This window comes from Cottoperca gobio, chromosome 24 (assembly GCF_900634415.1).
Source record: "Cottoperca gobio chromosome 24, fCotGob3.1, whole genome shotgun sequence".
NCBI lineage: Eukaryota > Metazoa > Chordata > Actinopteri > Perciformes > Bovichtidae > Cottoperca > Cottoperca gobio.
This window is the reverse complement of record NC_041378.1, coordinates 1542774-1558570: the sequence shown is the minus strand read 5'-3', so window position 1 is coordinate 1558570 and position 15797 is coordinate 1542774. Positions and strand designations below refer to the sequence as shown.

The 15797-nt window shown below is 40.3% G+C and overlaps 1 protein-coding gene across 1 annotated transcript; it reads left to right on the top strand.

Moving 5' to 3' along the window:
* Window positions 1-11213: 11213 nt before the first annotated feature.
* On the top strand, window positions 11214-14915 carry LOC115028970 (cytochrome P450 2K1-like). The gene is made up of 9 exons (XM_029462934.1): window positions 11214-11590; window positions 11718-11880; window positions 11969-12118; window positions 12214-12374; window positions 13176-13355; window positions 13898-14039; window positions 14144-14328; window positions 14506-14647; window positions 14728-14915. The coding sequence occupies exons 1-9, from the start codon at window positions 11384-11386 to the stop codon at window positions 14913-14915; spliced, it is 1518 nt and encodes a 505-aa protein (XP_029318794.1). The 5' UTR covers window positions 11214-11383.
* Window positions 14916-15797: the final 882 nt, after the last annotated feature.

Sequence of the window (15797 nt, the reverse complement as noted above, 5' to 3'; positions counted from 1 at the left end):
ATAATGACAAATTTCCAAAGTATTTCTTATTTTTTAAATGATATACTTCCCTTTAATTTCACAGTAAGTGGAAATGCCCTTCCAGACATTTAAATGAAAAACAATCTATTCTCTTTTTAATACAAAGAATAGAAATAGAGGTCTGGTTACTGCTTTACCTTAAAACGTCAGCCAACCTTAAGTGAGCCTGGGCCGTGACTTGGATCTAGAAGAGTTGTAGCATTTATTCACCGACAAATAAGCTGTAAACACACTGCACTGTAAGATCATGCTCTCTCTGTCTGCTGATCTCTCTCTCTCTCTCTCTCTCTCTGCCTCTCGCTCTCTCTCTCTCTCTATCTCTCTCTCGCTCTCTCTCTCTCTCACTCTCTCTTGCTCTCTCTCGCTCTCTCTCTCTCACTCTCTCTCTCTCACTCTCTCTCTCACTCTCTCTTGCTCTCTCTCGCTCACTCTCTCTCTCACTCTCTCTCTCACTCTCTCTTACTCTCTCTCGCTCACTCTCTCTCTCACTCTCTCTCTCACTCTCTCTTGCTCTCTCTCTTGCTCACTCTCACGTTCTCACTGCAGGGTCCTCCTCAATATTATCCTCAGTCTCACTCAGTCACCGTGTCACTGTCAAAGAGCTGTGACTAAACCTCATTTTCAGAAAACCTGTGCTTTGAGTCATTTTGAATTGAGACAGAGTATAAAGAGAGAGCACACAAGAGAATTATTTAGAAATGTATCAATTTGTTTAACTATCACCCTATTATTACAGAGGTGTTGAAACATTGGTGAATGAAGCCACTGACAGAACTGAGGACACCTGTATGATCAGCGACCATCTATTGGACATCCACACTGGGGAGGGAGCTGTGTGTACAGCAGTAAGTATACAGACTGTACGTCATCTGTACATTACAGGTGTAGTACCAGTAGACCTGCACATGACGTGTTAAACATACAATCACCACATGCATGTACATAATTCATATATTTGTTTAATTTGATATCATTGCTCTCTCAATCAATTCAACCACATCTTTTATTATGAATGTTATTAGATATTTTCTTTACGCAGACATGTATAAACATGCAATACAGGTTCAAGCTGGTTTGAAAGATTTATTAGTGAAGTTGTGTTTTGTACATTTCAGACATGTCCGAAAAAAATTGCTGTGCAGACGGATCCCCCTCCACGGACACACCACAAGTTCATGCAGGCGACCACGTGTCAGGTCAGCTGGACTGCAAGTTCCAATCCAAGTTGGTTGTTCCAAAGGTCAGCATCATAATATATATACACACACATACATACATACATACATACATACATACATACATACATACATACATACATACATACATACATACATACATACATACATATTATGCTTGATTATAAAACATCTTTTTTGTAGAGTATGTTACTGAACTCTTGCTGCCGGGCCGCAACAGCCTCCTGTTTCCGCTGTTGGGCTGCGACAGCCCCCTGTTCCTGCTGCCGGGCCGCGACAGCCCCCTGTTTCCGCTGTTGGGCCGCAACAGCCTCCTGTGTCCGCCGCCGGGCCGCGACAGCCCCCTGTCCCTGCTACTGGGCCGCGACAGCCCCCTGTCCCTGCTACCGGGCCGCGACAGCCTCCAGTTCCAGACACTTTGATTTGAATCCTGGGTGACCTGTTCTGCAGGTTATGTTTGCACCATGTCCCTCATATTCATTGAATTCCTCCATGACATCCTTTTCTTGGCAGCAGCTCTTCAATTGCTTCCATAATTGAACAGTTTTCACATGTACACCTAAATGTACAAAAGAAGAGTGGTAAGGACATGTACACAATATGCAATATCCAGAAAAAAGGTCAATATTAACGTCATCTTAATTTCATACTATTTATATGCCTGTGTTTCACGACAGGCTCGTAAGCAGCTCATAAGCCTGTTATGGTCGTACGGAGGTCGGATCTATCTATTATCAACCTGTTACCCGTTTCACGTAAGTCTCGTAAAGTTACGACATCGTAACTTCCATGAACATCTGGTAAGTGTTCCGGCTACTATAGGCAGCCGTGAGACGCTCAGTATACAGACTATACTTTATAAACCAGCGCTGTCCTCCGGTCTGTTTGTTAGCTACCGTAATTTCCGGACTATAAGCCGCGACTTTTTCCTCATTTTTCGACCCTGCGGTTTATATAACGGTGCGGCTAATCTATGGATTTTTATAGCTAACGGCCACTAGGGGAATTCCTAAATCTATGGATTTTACAGGTTACAGTCCACCGGATGCCGGAAAAGAGCGCGCAAAAGTAAAAGTGGAACCGCGAGTGGTATGAGAGACAGACGGACATTACGAGAGCGAGACAGTTTGTTCAGTGGGAGGCGTGGATGACTAGTGGCGATAAATCATTCACCAAAACTGGTCGCATGCGAAAAGCAACTTTCGCTCAAGTTTGCGAGTGGATCCTGACAGCGTGGAGGAGTGTTAAAACATCCACGATCACCAACGGGTTCCTGAAAGGCTGGAATGCTGCGTGATGAAGAGGAGGACGCCGCCACAGCTGAGGCCTTTCAGAGGCTGTTCGATTCCGACAGTGACGAAGAGGAGTTCGTTGGTTTTGAGAGCGACATCGAAAGAGAGAGGAGAGTGGCTGACGAAGCCACCCTGAGCCTGTTCGTTTCCGACACTGAAGATGAGGACTTTGGTGGTTTTAGTACGCAGGAAGAAGACGAAGATGAGGATTAATGAATCCCCTCTGTGCACGAACCCTTACATATGGTAATTAAATATTAAAAAACCTGCGGCTTATAGTCCAGTGCGGCTTATATATGTACACATCAGTATATTCAGGTGCGTCTTATAGTCCGAAAATTACGGTAATAGCTAATGCTTTATATACAGCTTGTAATATATGACAATGATAACATATGTGTCTCCATTTTGAATACTGTGTCTCGAGCTGCTCTGTTTCCACCACGTTAAACTCGCCCGCATGATCTAAATCCATGACACCGGCATCCTCTTCAATAAACTCCTCTTCTTGAAGATGCAACGAGTCTATTGACGACTCGCTGTCACTCGATTCTGTCGAAATATCCGAGCCAGAGTCCGACATCGCCACGTCTGCCACGTCTGCCACTTCTGCCACTTCTGCCACTTCTGCCGTGCTGTCTGTGTATTCAACTGGTGGACTGTATTCTACTTGTGACTTCAGAACACGGCGTCGGGTGTTTCCGGTAGCGGCGATGTAAACATCGGTGGTCGACATACTAAATCATGATTTATTAAATACTGTGATCATTGTGTCATAAATAACACATCATTTTACTCCACAAATAGCATTTACTATCATCAGTAGAATCATGTTTATCATTTCGTAGGCCCTTTAAGCACAGCAGGGGACAGGAGGTGAACTGCTCTTCCAAAGAACAGTCCTCAGTCTATTGAATTAGCACGTCTGATACCTGATCCTGTGATATATGTATATAAATACTAGGGCTGGGACAGTTGCTTCTCTGAGCAACACAGCAGATCTTACAAACCTATGTGTGTGAGTTTGATCATCCTTTGTTTGTACAAACTCACTCCTTCTTGCAAGAATATAGATTAAACCCTTTAATTTGATTTGGATCCTGACTTTGTGGTGTTATTAGGAATATTTTCCCAACATACTTGGTCCTTCGAGCCGGATCTCAAAACCTCCATCTGCTCTTCAACACGGGAGCCTGAAACCGTACGGGGGAAGTCCGGGACTTCCTGATCAAAAGCCCTCTGCCTTGGTCTGTTACTTCAGATCGATTTGGATAATTCAGAGAGAAACAAATTGTTTAGCATGTATAATATGTACAAAGGGAAACTTTCGTCCCCAAAGAGGCCGAATGCCAACTCAAGAATATCCATTTCAACACATATGCATGAATTTTATTGAAGTAAATAAATATGAAGGAAAGAATATTGTTTAATGGTAATAGACATATATAAAATGAGTTGTAGTATTTCCAACACATACAGTAGACGCTATGACAGTAGCTAAAGTGTTTACAGCTAAATGAACTGTAAAATAAGGTAATATTAGTAAAGGATAATAATAATAATCTTTAAGACCATTAATAATAGTATGAAATAGCAGAATAAAAATGGTATAAACAGCATAAACTGGATGAAGTGCTTAGCACCAGTAATATTAAAAATGCACATTTTGCAAGTGGCTTATTTCCATTTGAGTTGTTTTATGACAGGCACTATTATATTCCAGCTATGAGAGAACTTATGGACAAACAATCGCATCTCGAATTAGACATAGAAGAAGAAGTGTCATAACTGTTAAGAAGATGTTTGTTGTGTCACATGCAGAGAACTCGAAGAGAGGAGAGTCCAGTGAAACCGGGATATTGGTCTCCTAAAAGATGATCAAAAGGAAGGACTGGTATTCTCCAAGATGGGATGGACTGTTTTCAAGTCCTATTGACCCACAGCAGTCCGAGTTAAAGAGAGCATCCTGAAGACACCTGGCACACTGTAAAGGGGTAAATATATCACCCACTCCTGTGAGAGACACTGATTCTCCATAGAAGCAGAACCCGGACCTCTTCGTGGTGAAGTCTGACTACACAGGGAGGTGTTACCCATAGGGGACACTTGTCTCAACATCAGTGAAGATTCAACAACCCGAAGTTTTAGAAGGGGACTGTGAAACTGAGGTCAGAGTCACCACAGGAGGGTGAGGATAGCCCTAAACATCTGAGACTCAGAAACAACCAGTCAACATAGAAATTTCATCAAAATCAAATCAGATCATGTTGCGATGGTGTTCCCACACATCTGGTGGGATACACGGAACCTGAAGAGCTTAACATCACAGTCAGCAGAGACTGCACAACCACATCAAATTTGATTTATGTAATGTAATAACCTGTCCCTCTCTAACAATATGCAAAACAGATCAGAGGAGAGGAAAACACTCAGTTCCCCTGGAGTGGAAGCTGGAGTAAGGCAGTATGGTCAACATCCAAAGATGGATGGGGCAATACTGTACAAGATGCATCAGGTTTACAGAAATTTAGCAATTTGCTCAAAGGAGTAAGAGGAGTGAGATGTAAGAAAGCAAATGATTGTAATCCATTATTCCTCACCATCATTTCATCGTATCGTAGAGATTACAGAGTGTTTGTTTAAGCAGCTGAGGTTTAGGAGCAGGTCCATAAGGACATTTAGTGTAGAGAGAAGTGGATAAGGGTGCAATTCACATTCATGCGTTTATTCTTTACGCTGTTGTGACGGCATGATCCGTCGATGAGTGTTAAGGTGCACAGGCACTCCAAAAATAGGCACAAAAAATTAAGAAAATACTGAAACAAAACAAACAGGCTAGCGTGGCCTAAGGAGAGGTTTTACCCCCGGTAAGATATAAGTGCCGACTATATTTATATTAAAAAATATGTATATATTTATGGTCAGGATAACATATGGATGAAGTATTTGTCATTATCGCAGAAGTTGTGTGTCAATTACATAGAATGAACTTAAATAACCTATAGGTTATCTTAAAGTTAAATATGTTATCTTTTATCATTTCTTTGCTTGTTGAAGTACTGATATATAGTAGTACTTGTGTTAAAGTTAAATTAGAGTACTGGAATCCTTAGTATTCATAGTCGCCTCATAATCTTTTTGCTTCCATTAATTGGATTAATGCTAATTGTGTGTGTGTGTGTGTGTGTGTGTGTGTGTGTGTGTGTGTGTGTGTGTGTGTGTGTGTGTGTGAAGGGGGTGCAGGTTAATCTTAACAACTCCTAAGAATAAGATAAATACTGTATTTTTATGTTTTATTCTATGTTTTTCTCTTGAACATTGAACATTGTTTGGAAGACACAGCGCCTGGGAGGAGCTTCAGCTCCACAGCATACAGAGATGCAATAGGAGCCCAGAGGACTGCCAGTTGTTTTCATGCAAGAGAAAAAGTCAAATTGGAGCAGGTTTTGAATCATTGTTTTTCTAGTAGGCAACTACCAACAAGAATGTGGATTGGAATAATTACATTTATTGTATTTAACAGAGATTTATTAATTATTACAAGGAATGCAGTTAGGGACAAGATGAACAACAAGCAGCTTCAGGCTTAATGGCATGGCTTTAGACATGCTCCTAGCAGAGAAGGAGTTGTGTGTGCCATGTTTGGCTCACCCTGTTGCACATTTATATCAAATAAATACTGCACCAGGGAGATCAGTTACCAGAGCCTTACAAAGATTGACACCATTAGATAAAGAATTAGCAGAGAATTCAGGAGTAGAGAATTATTTTGGTGATGCTATGGAAAGATGGTTCGGGAGATGGAGGTTTTCATCATGTTATTGGTATCTTCAGCATTAATAGATATATTAATACTTACTGTATGTAGATATTGTTTTAAAACATGAATTAGAAGCTGTATGACAAAATTGATTGAATCCGCAATAACAAAATGGTACACGAGTATCAGCCCCTCTCCATACAGATTGGAGTGTACGATATGAAAAGGAGACACGACGTCATCTAAGAATGAGGAAGAAGACGATGCACTCCCATACGAGGACTGTATGGGGGACTTATTTAAAGAAGAAATCAAAGACACTGAACTGTAAAAGCATAAAGATTCCGATGTTGAAAATCCTAAAGAAGTGACATTGTGATGAAGGAGCTGAACAAAGCAAGCTGGATAAAGACAGCGTCTGTTTCAAGAACATTTTGATTTTAATTTACTAGATGTGATGTATTGGTGTATTTTTTATTTTAATTTTTTTACTTTGTATAAACAGGAGGGTTATGATAGGAAAATACAGGAAATACTAATTGTTAAGCACAGCAGGGGACAGGAGGTGAACTGCTCTTTCAAAGAACAGTCCTCAGTCTAGTGAATTAGCACGTCTGATACCTGATCCTGTGATATATGCATATAAATACTAGGGCTGGGACAGTTGCTTCTCTGAGCAACACAGCAGATCTTACAAATCTGTATGTGTGTGAGTTTGATCATCCTTTGTATTAATGGAGGAAAAAGATGAAGAACTCGAGCTCTAATATATTGCAAACAAACGCACAATAAAGTCCCAAGTCCACAAAATGAGAGGGGGGATCAATTGCGTTTTAATGGCCCTTATATTTCGAATCGCACGCCAAATCCGCGAACCATTTCCTGAATCAGTCACGTGGTACGGCAGGCTTGCGAGGCTCGAAGCGTCATTTGCAACTTTTCCTGGTTAACTGTGTGCTACATTTAGGTCCAAACAAATTTCCGTGATAGAACGATCAGGCCAAGAATGGACCGAGCACACATCCCGTCACCACAGTCCCGCCTCGAGAGGGTTGAGGGCCTTCTCCAGCAGCAAGAGGCGCTGTTTGCCACCATGTATATTACAGTAAACATTATCACTTACCAATAGTGGACGAGCCCTGAACCATGGAAATAACTTCATTTATCTGGTAGTTTTTCTTTCTTCTTGAAGCAGCTGCCATCTTGTAAAGCTTGCAAAATTCACAGGCAATGTGACTTAGGCCATTTTTTTATTGCCACACTTATGTCACACTCTTGAGATACTAACAGGGTAGGAACAGCATTATCTTTTCAGTAAGGATCTAGGCAATTTTACCAGAGGTGGCCAGCATCATGAAGAGATGATTTAGGCAAAAAAAAAACATTTCCCTCAAAATATGACTGAGGCCATTAGTTTAATTAAGAAGGTGACGATATAGAAATCTTTTGAATTTCTGCATGGCCTACAGGGAACCGCAGTGATTCCTCTCCTAACATCCGTCCTGTATGATGAGAGTGAGTGGGAGAACCCACACAGCTTTTATCCTGCTCACTTCCTGGACAAAGACGGGAAGTTTGTGAAGCGAGATGCCTTCATTCCTTTCTCTGCAGGTTTGTGAGCAATTTACCTATTTACCGGGAAATAGCTTGATTTGCGAAAGCATCGCCCATATAAGAGCAAATGTAGGAGGTGTAGCAGAGGATGGTAGTGATAGGACTACTTTGAAGTAAATTATCATAGATTACCTCATACAAATTATGATGTATAGGATGCCTGAGCAGAAAATAATGAATATGAAGCAATTGCAGGAATGCCTGCATATGTAGTATTTGCAGATGCGATTAATATGATTGGCACGAAGCAAAGAATATGTAACGATAGCACATGACAATGAATATTGCAGCACTTAACCTCGCCGCACTGCTTTTCCCTTCTGTCCATTTCCTGTTGAAGAGAAACACGACGGTGTACGGTGAGGAGAGGGGTTATAACATGAATATAATTAAAATAATACTTTAACACGTGCTCTTTGGTAGAATATGTGTTTGCCGATTAACAGGAGCTACTAGGACAGATTCAGAAAGAGATGGAGAATGTTAATGGTACATTTGGTCGGTGATTATTTTCCTTGTTCTTTATTAAAAACATACAACGTATCACCTGGTATTGTGAAGAAAAGAGCATCAGAGATGAGGCTGGGTGAAAGGTCCTTAAATAACATTTTATTATGACAATCTTTGCTACAATCTGTTGTGGAATATTCTTCTCTTTCATAATGAAGTTCTCGGTGAGATGTTCAATAAAGTTACGGAAAACCAGGTTTCGTCTTTGACACTTTATTCTGAGATCATACAGAGTGCGAAAACAGTCTGCAGGAGAGCGCTGAAGACAGAGAGAAAAGATACATCTTATATCACACATGAGGTGACCTCGCAAAGCATTAGTTCAGGACATCTTGCTCAGGACATCTGTCCTGAGCAAGATGTTCTTTTGGTCTCACAACAAGATATCAGTTGGATACACAAAACACATCCTTGCACACATAGCAGTTTTCTGCTGAAGGACGAGTGAATGTTTTTGCATAGTTACAGAAGAACATAAAAGTACATGAACATATAATAATTGCTATCACATTCCCTACAATAGAAAGTCATAACAATCTTGGACATCCACACATATATTTCATAAAATGATTTTAATATGCACTAAAAAGGCCCCGGTAAGATATAAGTGCCGACTATATTTATATTAAAAAATATGTATATATTTATGGTCAGGATAACATATGAATGATGTATTTGTCATTATCGCAGAAGTTGTGTGTCAACATAGAATGAACTTAAATAACCTATAGGTTATCTTAAAGTTAAATATGTTATCTTTTATCATTTCTTTGCTTGTTGAAGTACTGATATATAGTAGTACTTGTGTTAAAGTTAAATTAGAGTACTGGAATCTTTAGTACTCATAGTCGCCTCATTATAATCCTTTTTCTTCCATTAATTGGAACTGTGTGTGTGTGTGTGTGTGTGTGTGTGTGTGTGTGTGTGTGTGTGTGTGTGTGTGTGTGTGTGTGTGTGAAGGGAGGTACAGGTTAATTTTAACAACTCCTAAAATAAAAGAAATATTGTATTTTTATCTGTAATAATTGCGATTATGTTTTATGCATGGTAATGCCATGGGTTAAGTTCTTCTTCTTATGAATTTACAAAAAGGTCATGCCATATGAATAGGGGGACGTGATCTACTGCATTGCTGAGGCCCTGCTGAAGACGGCAAGACACCACTTCCTCTGTCAATAGGGGCTCTAGGTGTTACCTCCGATGACAGTTGATGGAAGGGATGTATGAAGATCAAGATAAGCGTTACGTAAACTTTTAACCTCTGATATATGGGTTAATTGCTATTCACAGGTTTTTTGGTTCTTGGAAGAAACAATAGAAAAAACGTCCGTCGAGAATGCGCTTGAAAATATACTAACACATATCATATAGAAATCTTTTGACTGTACATTTTTCATCCACATAGAGACTTCTTTGTTAGAAACACTAGTTTAGCATGTTGTTGCCACCTCTGTATGTGTTTTACACCACTTGTTATTAGATCAGTTAGTGAGGGCATTTGTTTATGTTTTGTTTGAAAGGACAATAGTAGTCAGGCCTTGTTTTGTTATATTTCTTTTGTTTGGCTCAACCATTTGGTCCCTTCCTCACCCTTACTTTTGAGAGTTTATTGGAACCCGTTTCATTTCATCATTGGTTGTTGTGTTATTGTCCCCCTCTTTCCCTAGCTACACTTTGGGGACTTAACACAAATGCAACACTTTGCATACTAGTTTTTGTTAGGAAAATAAACCGGTCATAATTCTCCCTCTAATATTTATTTTAGATATCCTGCAAATAACTTTATTTATCCAAGTTTCTCACCAATTATTTGAACACATCATGATCATTTTATAATTTACCTTTGCCCATAATGCAACTTAGCAGCTAACAGCTAACTAGCTGTCTTCCAGCCAATTTCAACGCTGATTTGTTGTTCACAATGTATCATTATCAGGAATATTACTGCGTCCCAAACATAATTTCTTTCGTCCCTGGGACGACGTTAGTTTTGAGCCCTGACGGTACCAGCATCAACTGCGTACCGGTAAGTAGCGGTTCTCGTGACATCCATAAGCACATTAAACATCAACAATTTTAAAGTTAAGAATGCTGCACTAATCCTTGTTTCAGTCTCTCAATGCACCTTGCTCTCACTCATACACAAGGCCCAAAGATAACCAAAGTGCTTCACTTGGTGCAGCAAACTTGGTCTAATAATGGAGAGACAAAGCAATCATGCTATAGCATAGAAACACACGCAATGTTTTATGAATTGCTGTTTTTTGGGAATGTTCTGTTAATTGCTGTTGTGTTTTGAACTGCAGGGCCACCGTACGATCATGGCAAAAACTTCTCTGAAACAAACCCTGCGATCTGTGAGACAAAACAGATGAAAAGCTTCAGGTCATCTGAGAGCAAAACGAACAAGAAGTGATGCCTCAGAAAAGGCATGACTAACTTTTCCTTGACAAACTTTTTTTTAATTGCGTATGGGCTCTGTTAGTGTTAGTTTTAGAATACATAAAACGTATTAACTTGGTTTGTAAAGAAAGAAGCATCAGAGATGAAGTCAGGTGAAAGGTGACCGAGACTTATATAAGCCTTTTATTATGGTAATCTTTGCCTCCAATCTGTTAAGTCATTTGACATAAGCAATATATTTGATCGACTAAAGTTAATAGTTTTCAAGACTTTACGAAATCTAAGTAAATGATACATCTGAGGTTGTGTGAGGAAACTTGAGACCATAAGTCTTTGTCCTAGTTTGTGTCAAATCTTTTCGAGCAGTGAGCAGGATAGCAACTGTTGCTAAAAGCTTTCCATTGTGTCCAAAGATCGCCAGAGAGAGGTGGACTGGAGTTTTCCTTACATGAGCCCTGCCCTTCGGCTGGACAGTTTCCCTCCAGCTACAAGACATTCAGCTACAAAAGACATTCTTAACACAGACGGAGCCAAAGGCAGCAGCAGGTTGTCAGTACCCTGGCACGGACACTTTTGCTTTTGAAATCATGGGGCTATTAGATCTGTTTCTCCAGTCCTCCAGCTCTATCTCCCTGTTGGGGGGTCTAGTGGTCTTGCTGCTCGTCTACATTTTCACCTCCTCTGGCTTCACCTCCCATAATGAGGGAAAGGAACCTCCAGGACCAAAACCACTTGCCCTACTCGGGAACCTGCTACAGCTTGACCTCAGGAGACCCTACCACACATTACTGAAGGTGAGGCAGTGCAGAGGAGTAGCTTTCTCATAGGGTAGTTTGTTGTTTCTGGGGCAGCTTTCTCATCTTGTTTACTTTCTTTTGTTTTTGTGTCTAAGAAAATGTCATGATATTATGCTGTTCTTAGCTTTCCAAGAAATATGGATCAGTGTTCACCTTCTACATGGGACCAAAGAAAGTGGTGGTCCTGGCAGGATACAAGACGGTAAAGGAGGCACTTGTTAACCATGCTGATGAGTTTGCAGACAGAGATCCAATGCTCATTATGGAGGAATTTAATCAAGGGCATGGTACGCAAAGAAAAAAAGGTCTTACTCTATTCAACCTTCAATCCTCAGTTGTGTGTTTAACATATTCTGTTGAAACACTTCAACTCAGGTATTGTATGGTCCAACGGGGAATCCTGGAGAGCGATGAGGCGCTTTGCCTTGACTAACCTGAGAGACTTTGGGATGGGCAAGAAGGCGTGCGAGGACAAAATAATTGAGGAATGTCACCACGTCATTGGAGAGCTGAAGAAATTCAAAAGTAAATGTCTTATTACTATATATATTTATGTGATCAATATTTTCTGTGAAAAAGATATCTAATGATTTCAATTTTCTCCTGTTTCCGTGACACAGAAGAATCTTTTGATACGACCAAACCAATATATTTTGCAGTCTCTAATATTATCTGCTCCATGGTCTATGGCAACAGATATGAATATGATGATCCAGAGTTTACATCCCTGGTAGATGGCATGAGCAAACGTCTTGAACTTTTGGGCTCTCCTTCAATACAGGTATCATTTTATATTTTGTGAATATTTATATTGAGAAGTCCTTTTAGGACTTTAATATGTGTGACTTACAGAAGACAATTTACAAATGTGTACCATGATCCACAAATATTTCACTATCCACAAACATCTAATTTTCTATTTATGTTGTATAAAGTCATAGCCATAAAAATACAGATCTTAACCCTAACGCTTTCCTGTGCAATAAAAACTCCCATACAAAATACTATACGGTTTATGTTTTTGTATCGTCCCTATCATTTAATAGACTAATTGCTGAAGGAACTAAATAATTGCTAAACCTGGCTGCTCTTTTCCTTTGCAGGATCCTTCCTTTTTTATCTAATGGCTGAGTTGGTATCTGCTGTGTAGAGCAGTGGTTCCCAAATGGTGTCCCGGTGTGCCGTGGGATTTTGAAACAATTACGCCTATTGCATTTAACTATACACAAGGTTATGAATGATTTTTTATTTACTTCAGTGTTTCCCTTAGGTTTACTGCTCTGCGTGGTGCTGCCTTGGTTGGATGAGGTCCGTGCGTAGCGTACATTTTTAAAGTTCTCTCCTTACCTTTCCTCCGCTCTGTCTCTGACTGTAAGTGTGTGCGCTCGCGCGTGTGGGTTCGGAAGCGGCGCCGCCCTTCGCGAAGCAGAGCAGAGGAGAGAATGTAAATACGCAAAGCAACTGAAACGGGCACATGTACAATTAGACACGGCTTCCCCTGTCCAGTGAGCGCTGAAACAGCTTTTGGAAAGGAGATTTTGAAATGTTTTTAGGAAAATGATACCGATTTATTCTTTGACAGGTGTACAACATGTTCCCCTGGTTCTTCAAATGGATTGCTGACAGGAAGCTTTTCTTCAGATTGGGTAATGCCAGTAGGAAACAGAACTTGGAGATAATCAGTCGTTTGAAAGAGACCCTCGTACCACAGATGTGCAGAGGCCTTGTGGACGCCTTTCTTGTCCAAAAGCTAAATCTGGAGGTTGGAAAACATATATCAAAACTGTTTATGAAGCTGAGAGATAGTTAGAATCTGTGTAAATATTGTGCTGAATGTACACAGCATCCATCTGCATCATGTTCTTGAACAGCCACATTTCTAAGTATAAGTATAACAGTTTACAAGCAAAAATATATGCTAAATGCCTTGGTTGTCATCACAAGAAAAGATGCAGGCCTTACCTGAAACCGAGATGAGCCGGGCCAGCCTTTAGGCCCTGGCTCCACTCCATCCCACCGTGTCGCACATACAGTATTCCTGATCTAATTTCGCATAGATGCATAAATAAGTAAGTGAAAACTATATGCCATGTTAGGATAAATATATTGCTCCGAGAAGGTTTGTTACATCGTTCGGAACAAAGTGCGTTCGTTTCCGGGATAACAGGCTGTCTATTGGTCCCTTGGGATTGATGCTGTGTACATTACATTGGCCGTTCTGTCTTTTACACAAATTGAAAAAATAAATCTAATTTAAGGATAAGATTTGTTTGAAGAAATGCGATGATAAATCTTTACTTTAAGGAATCTGGAATTACCAACAGTCACTTCCATGATGAAAACCTTATGGCAACAGTTATGAACCTGTTTAGTGCTGGCACTGACACAACATCAATTACACTGAGATGGGCACTTTTGTTTATGACCAAGTATCCAAAAATACAAGGTAAGAAGATGAGATATCCAAAAATTTCACTGAAAATCATTCAGTCCAAGCCACACTATGTGAGTAAATTGTCTTCATAAAAACAAAAGCTTTTCATCTTCCAGACCAGGTCCAGGAGGAGCTGAGCAGGGTGATAGGACATCATCAAGTGCATGCCGAGGACAGGAAGAACCTGCCCTTCGTCAATGCTGTCCTCCATGAAACACAGAGGATGGCAAGCATTGTCCCCATGTCCCTTCCTCTCAAAACTACCCAAGATGTAACCTTCCAGGGTCACTTCATTAAGAAGGTCCAACTGAATAAAACTCCTAATATCCCTCCATACTCATCTTCATGCTCTAAAACAAAATATGACAGTTGTTACATGTTGCAAATATTTTCTTAATGTGAGACATTTTTAAGAGTTTTAAGATAATACTATCACATATCATAATAGAAATCTTTTGAATTTCTGCATGGCCTACAGGGAACCACAGTGATTCCTCTCCTAACATCCGTCATGTATGATGAGAGTGAGTGGGAGAACCCACACAGCTTTTATCCTGCTCACTTCCTGGACAAAGACGGGAAGTTTGTGAAGCGAGATGCCTTCATTCCTTTCTCTGCAGGTTTGTGAGCAGATTCCTTTCCTGTTAATTATTAGTTTACTGGCAGATGACCTGAAGCTTTCCTTCCCTCTCTCTTACAGGCCGCAGATTTTGTCCCGGAGAGGGTCTGGCCAGGATGGAGCTCTTCCTCTTTTTCACCAGCCTCCTGCAGCACTTTCGTTTCACTCCTCCTCCTGGAATTTCAGAGGATGAACTGGATCTGACTCCAAGTTTCGAGTTTGCCCTCAAACCCTTACCTCATAAACTGTGTGTTACCCCCCGTGTATGAGGAGTTTAACAGGAGTGACCATGTTCAACAACACTGAAGTAATTTAAAAAATGGATGTAGAATAGATGCCTTTTGTTGTGCTCATTTGTTAGCAATCAAAATTATTTATTAGCTACTTACTATGTATACCTGCAGAGCACAATCATCTTGAATCTAGTACTAAGATGAGTTATTGTATCATCGATGGCAGGTGCACACGTTTTCAACTTTTGGGCTCCCCTTACAGGTATCATTTTATATATTTGTGAAATGTTTTATTTCAGTGTCAAGAATAACAAAAAAGCTATTCCACCTGGAATGGAGAAAGTGTTTCATTTATCTCTCGAAAATAATAAATATGATCAAGGTCCAGGTCAAGGTGAACTTTGGGATCCCAAATTGGGAAATTTGGAAGGTCATGGTGCAACATAAAACATACAACATGTAGTCCCCCCGGTTCCAAACCAAACACACACACACATACACACACACACACACATATATAAGCACACAATCACACAGGGAGAGCAATACCAAACACCCTTACTTAAATACACACACGCACACACAACACTTCCATGTACCCAGGCTCTGGCATACACTAAAATACTAATAGTGTCCCATCAACATCACAATCAGCAAATTAAAATTAAAAATGACAAACAGAAATTAAAGTCCGACGACCAACTGGAAATACCATGAATGATGCACGAGGTCACGTAGATGCCTTATTCTGTGAATGAACGTTTGATAATGGTAAACTCAGCCATGACCAGAAATGGTGAATAAATTCTAACAGATGTGCAAAGCGAATGTCGTCATGACCAGAATTGGTGAAATGTGACAACCATAACGCAGAACACCACCACCGATTGAATGCATGGTTTACCGTGAAATAGGCCT

What these genes read in the sequence shown, in the direction of transcription:
- LOC115028970 (XM_029462934.1), top strand. Translation starts at nt 11,384, where the DNA reads ATGGGGCTATTAGATCTGTTTCTCCAGTCCTCCAGCTCTATCTCCCTG. An exon ending in AGAGCTGAAGAAATTCAAAA is followed by an intron (nt 12,119 to 12,213) that starts GTAAATGTCTTA and finishes TCCGTGACACAG; the next exon opens with AAGAATCTTTTGATACGACC. An exon ending in CTTCATTCCTTTCTCTGCAG is followed by an intron (nt 14,648 to 14,727) that starts GTTTGTGAGCAG and finishes TCTCTCTTACAG; the next exon opens with GCCGCAGATTTTGTCCCGGA.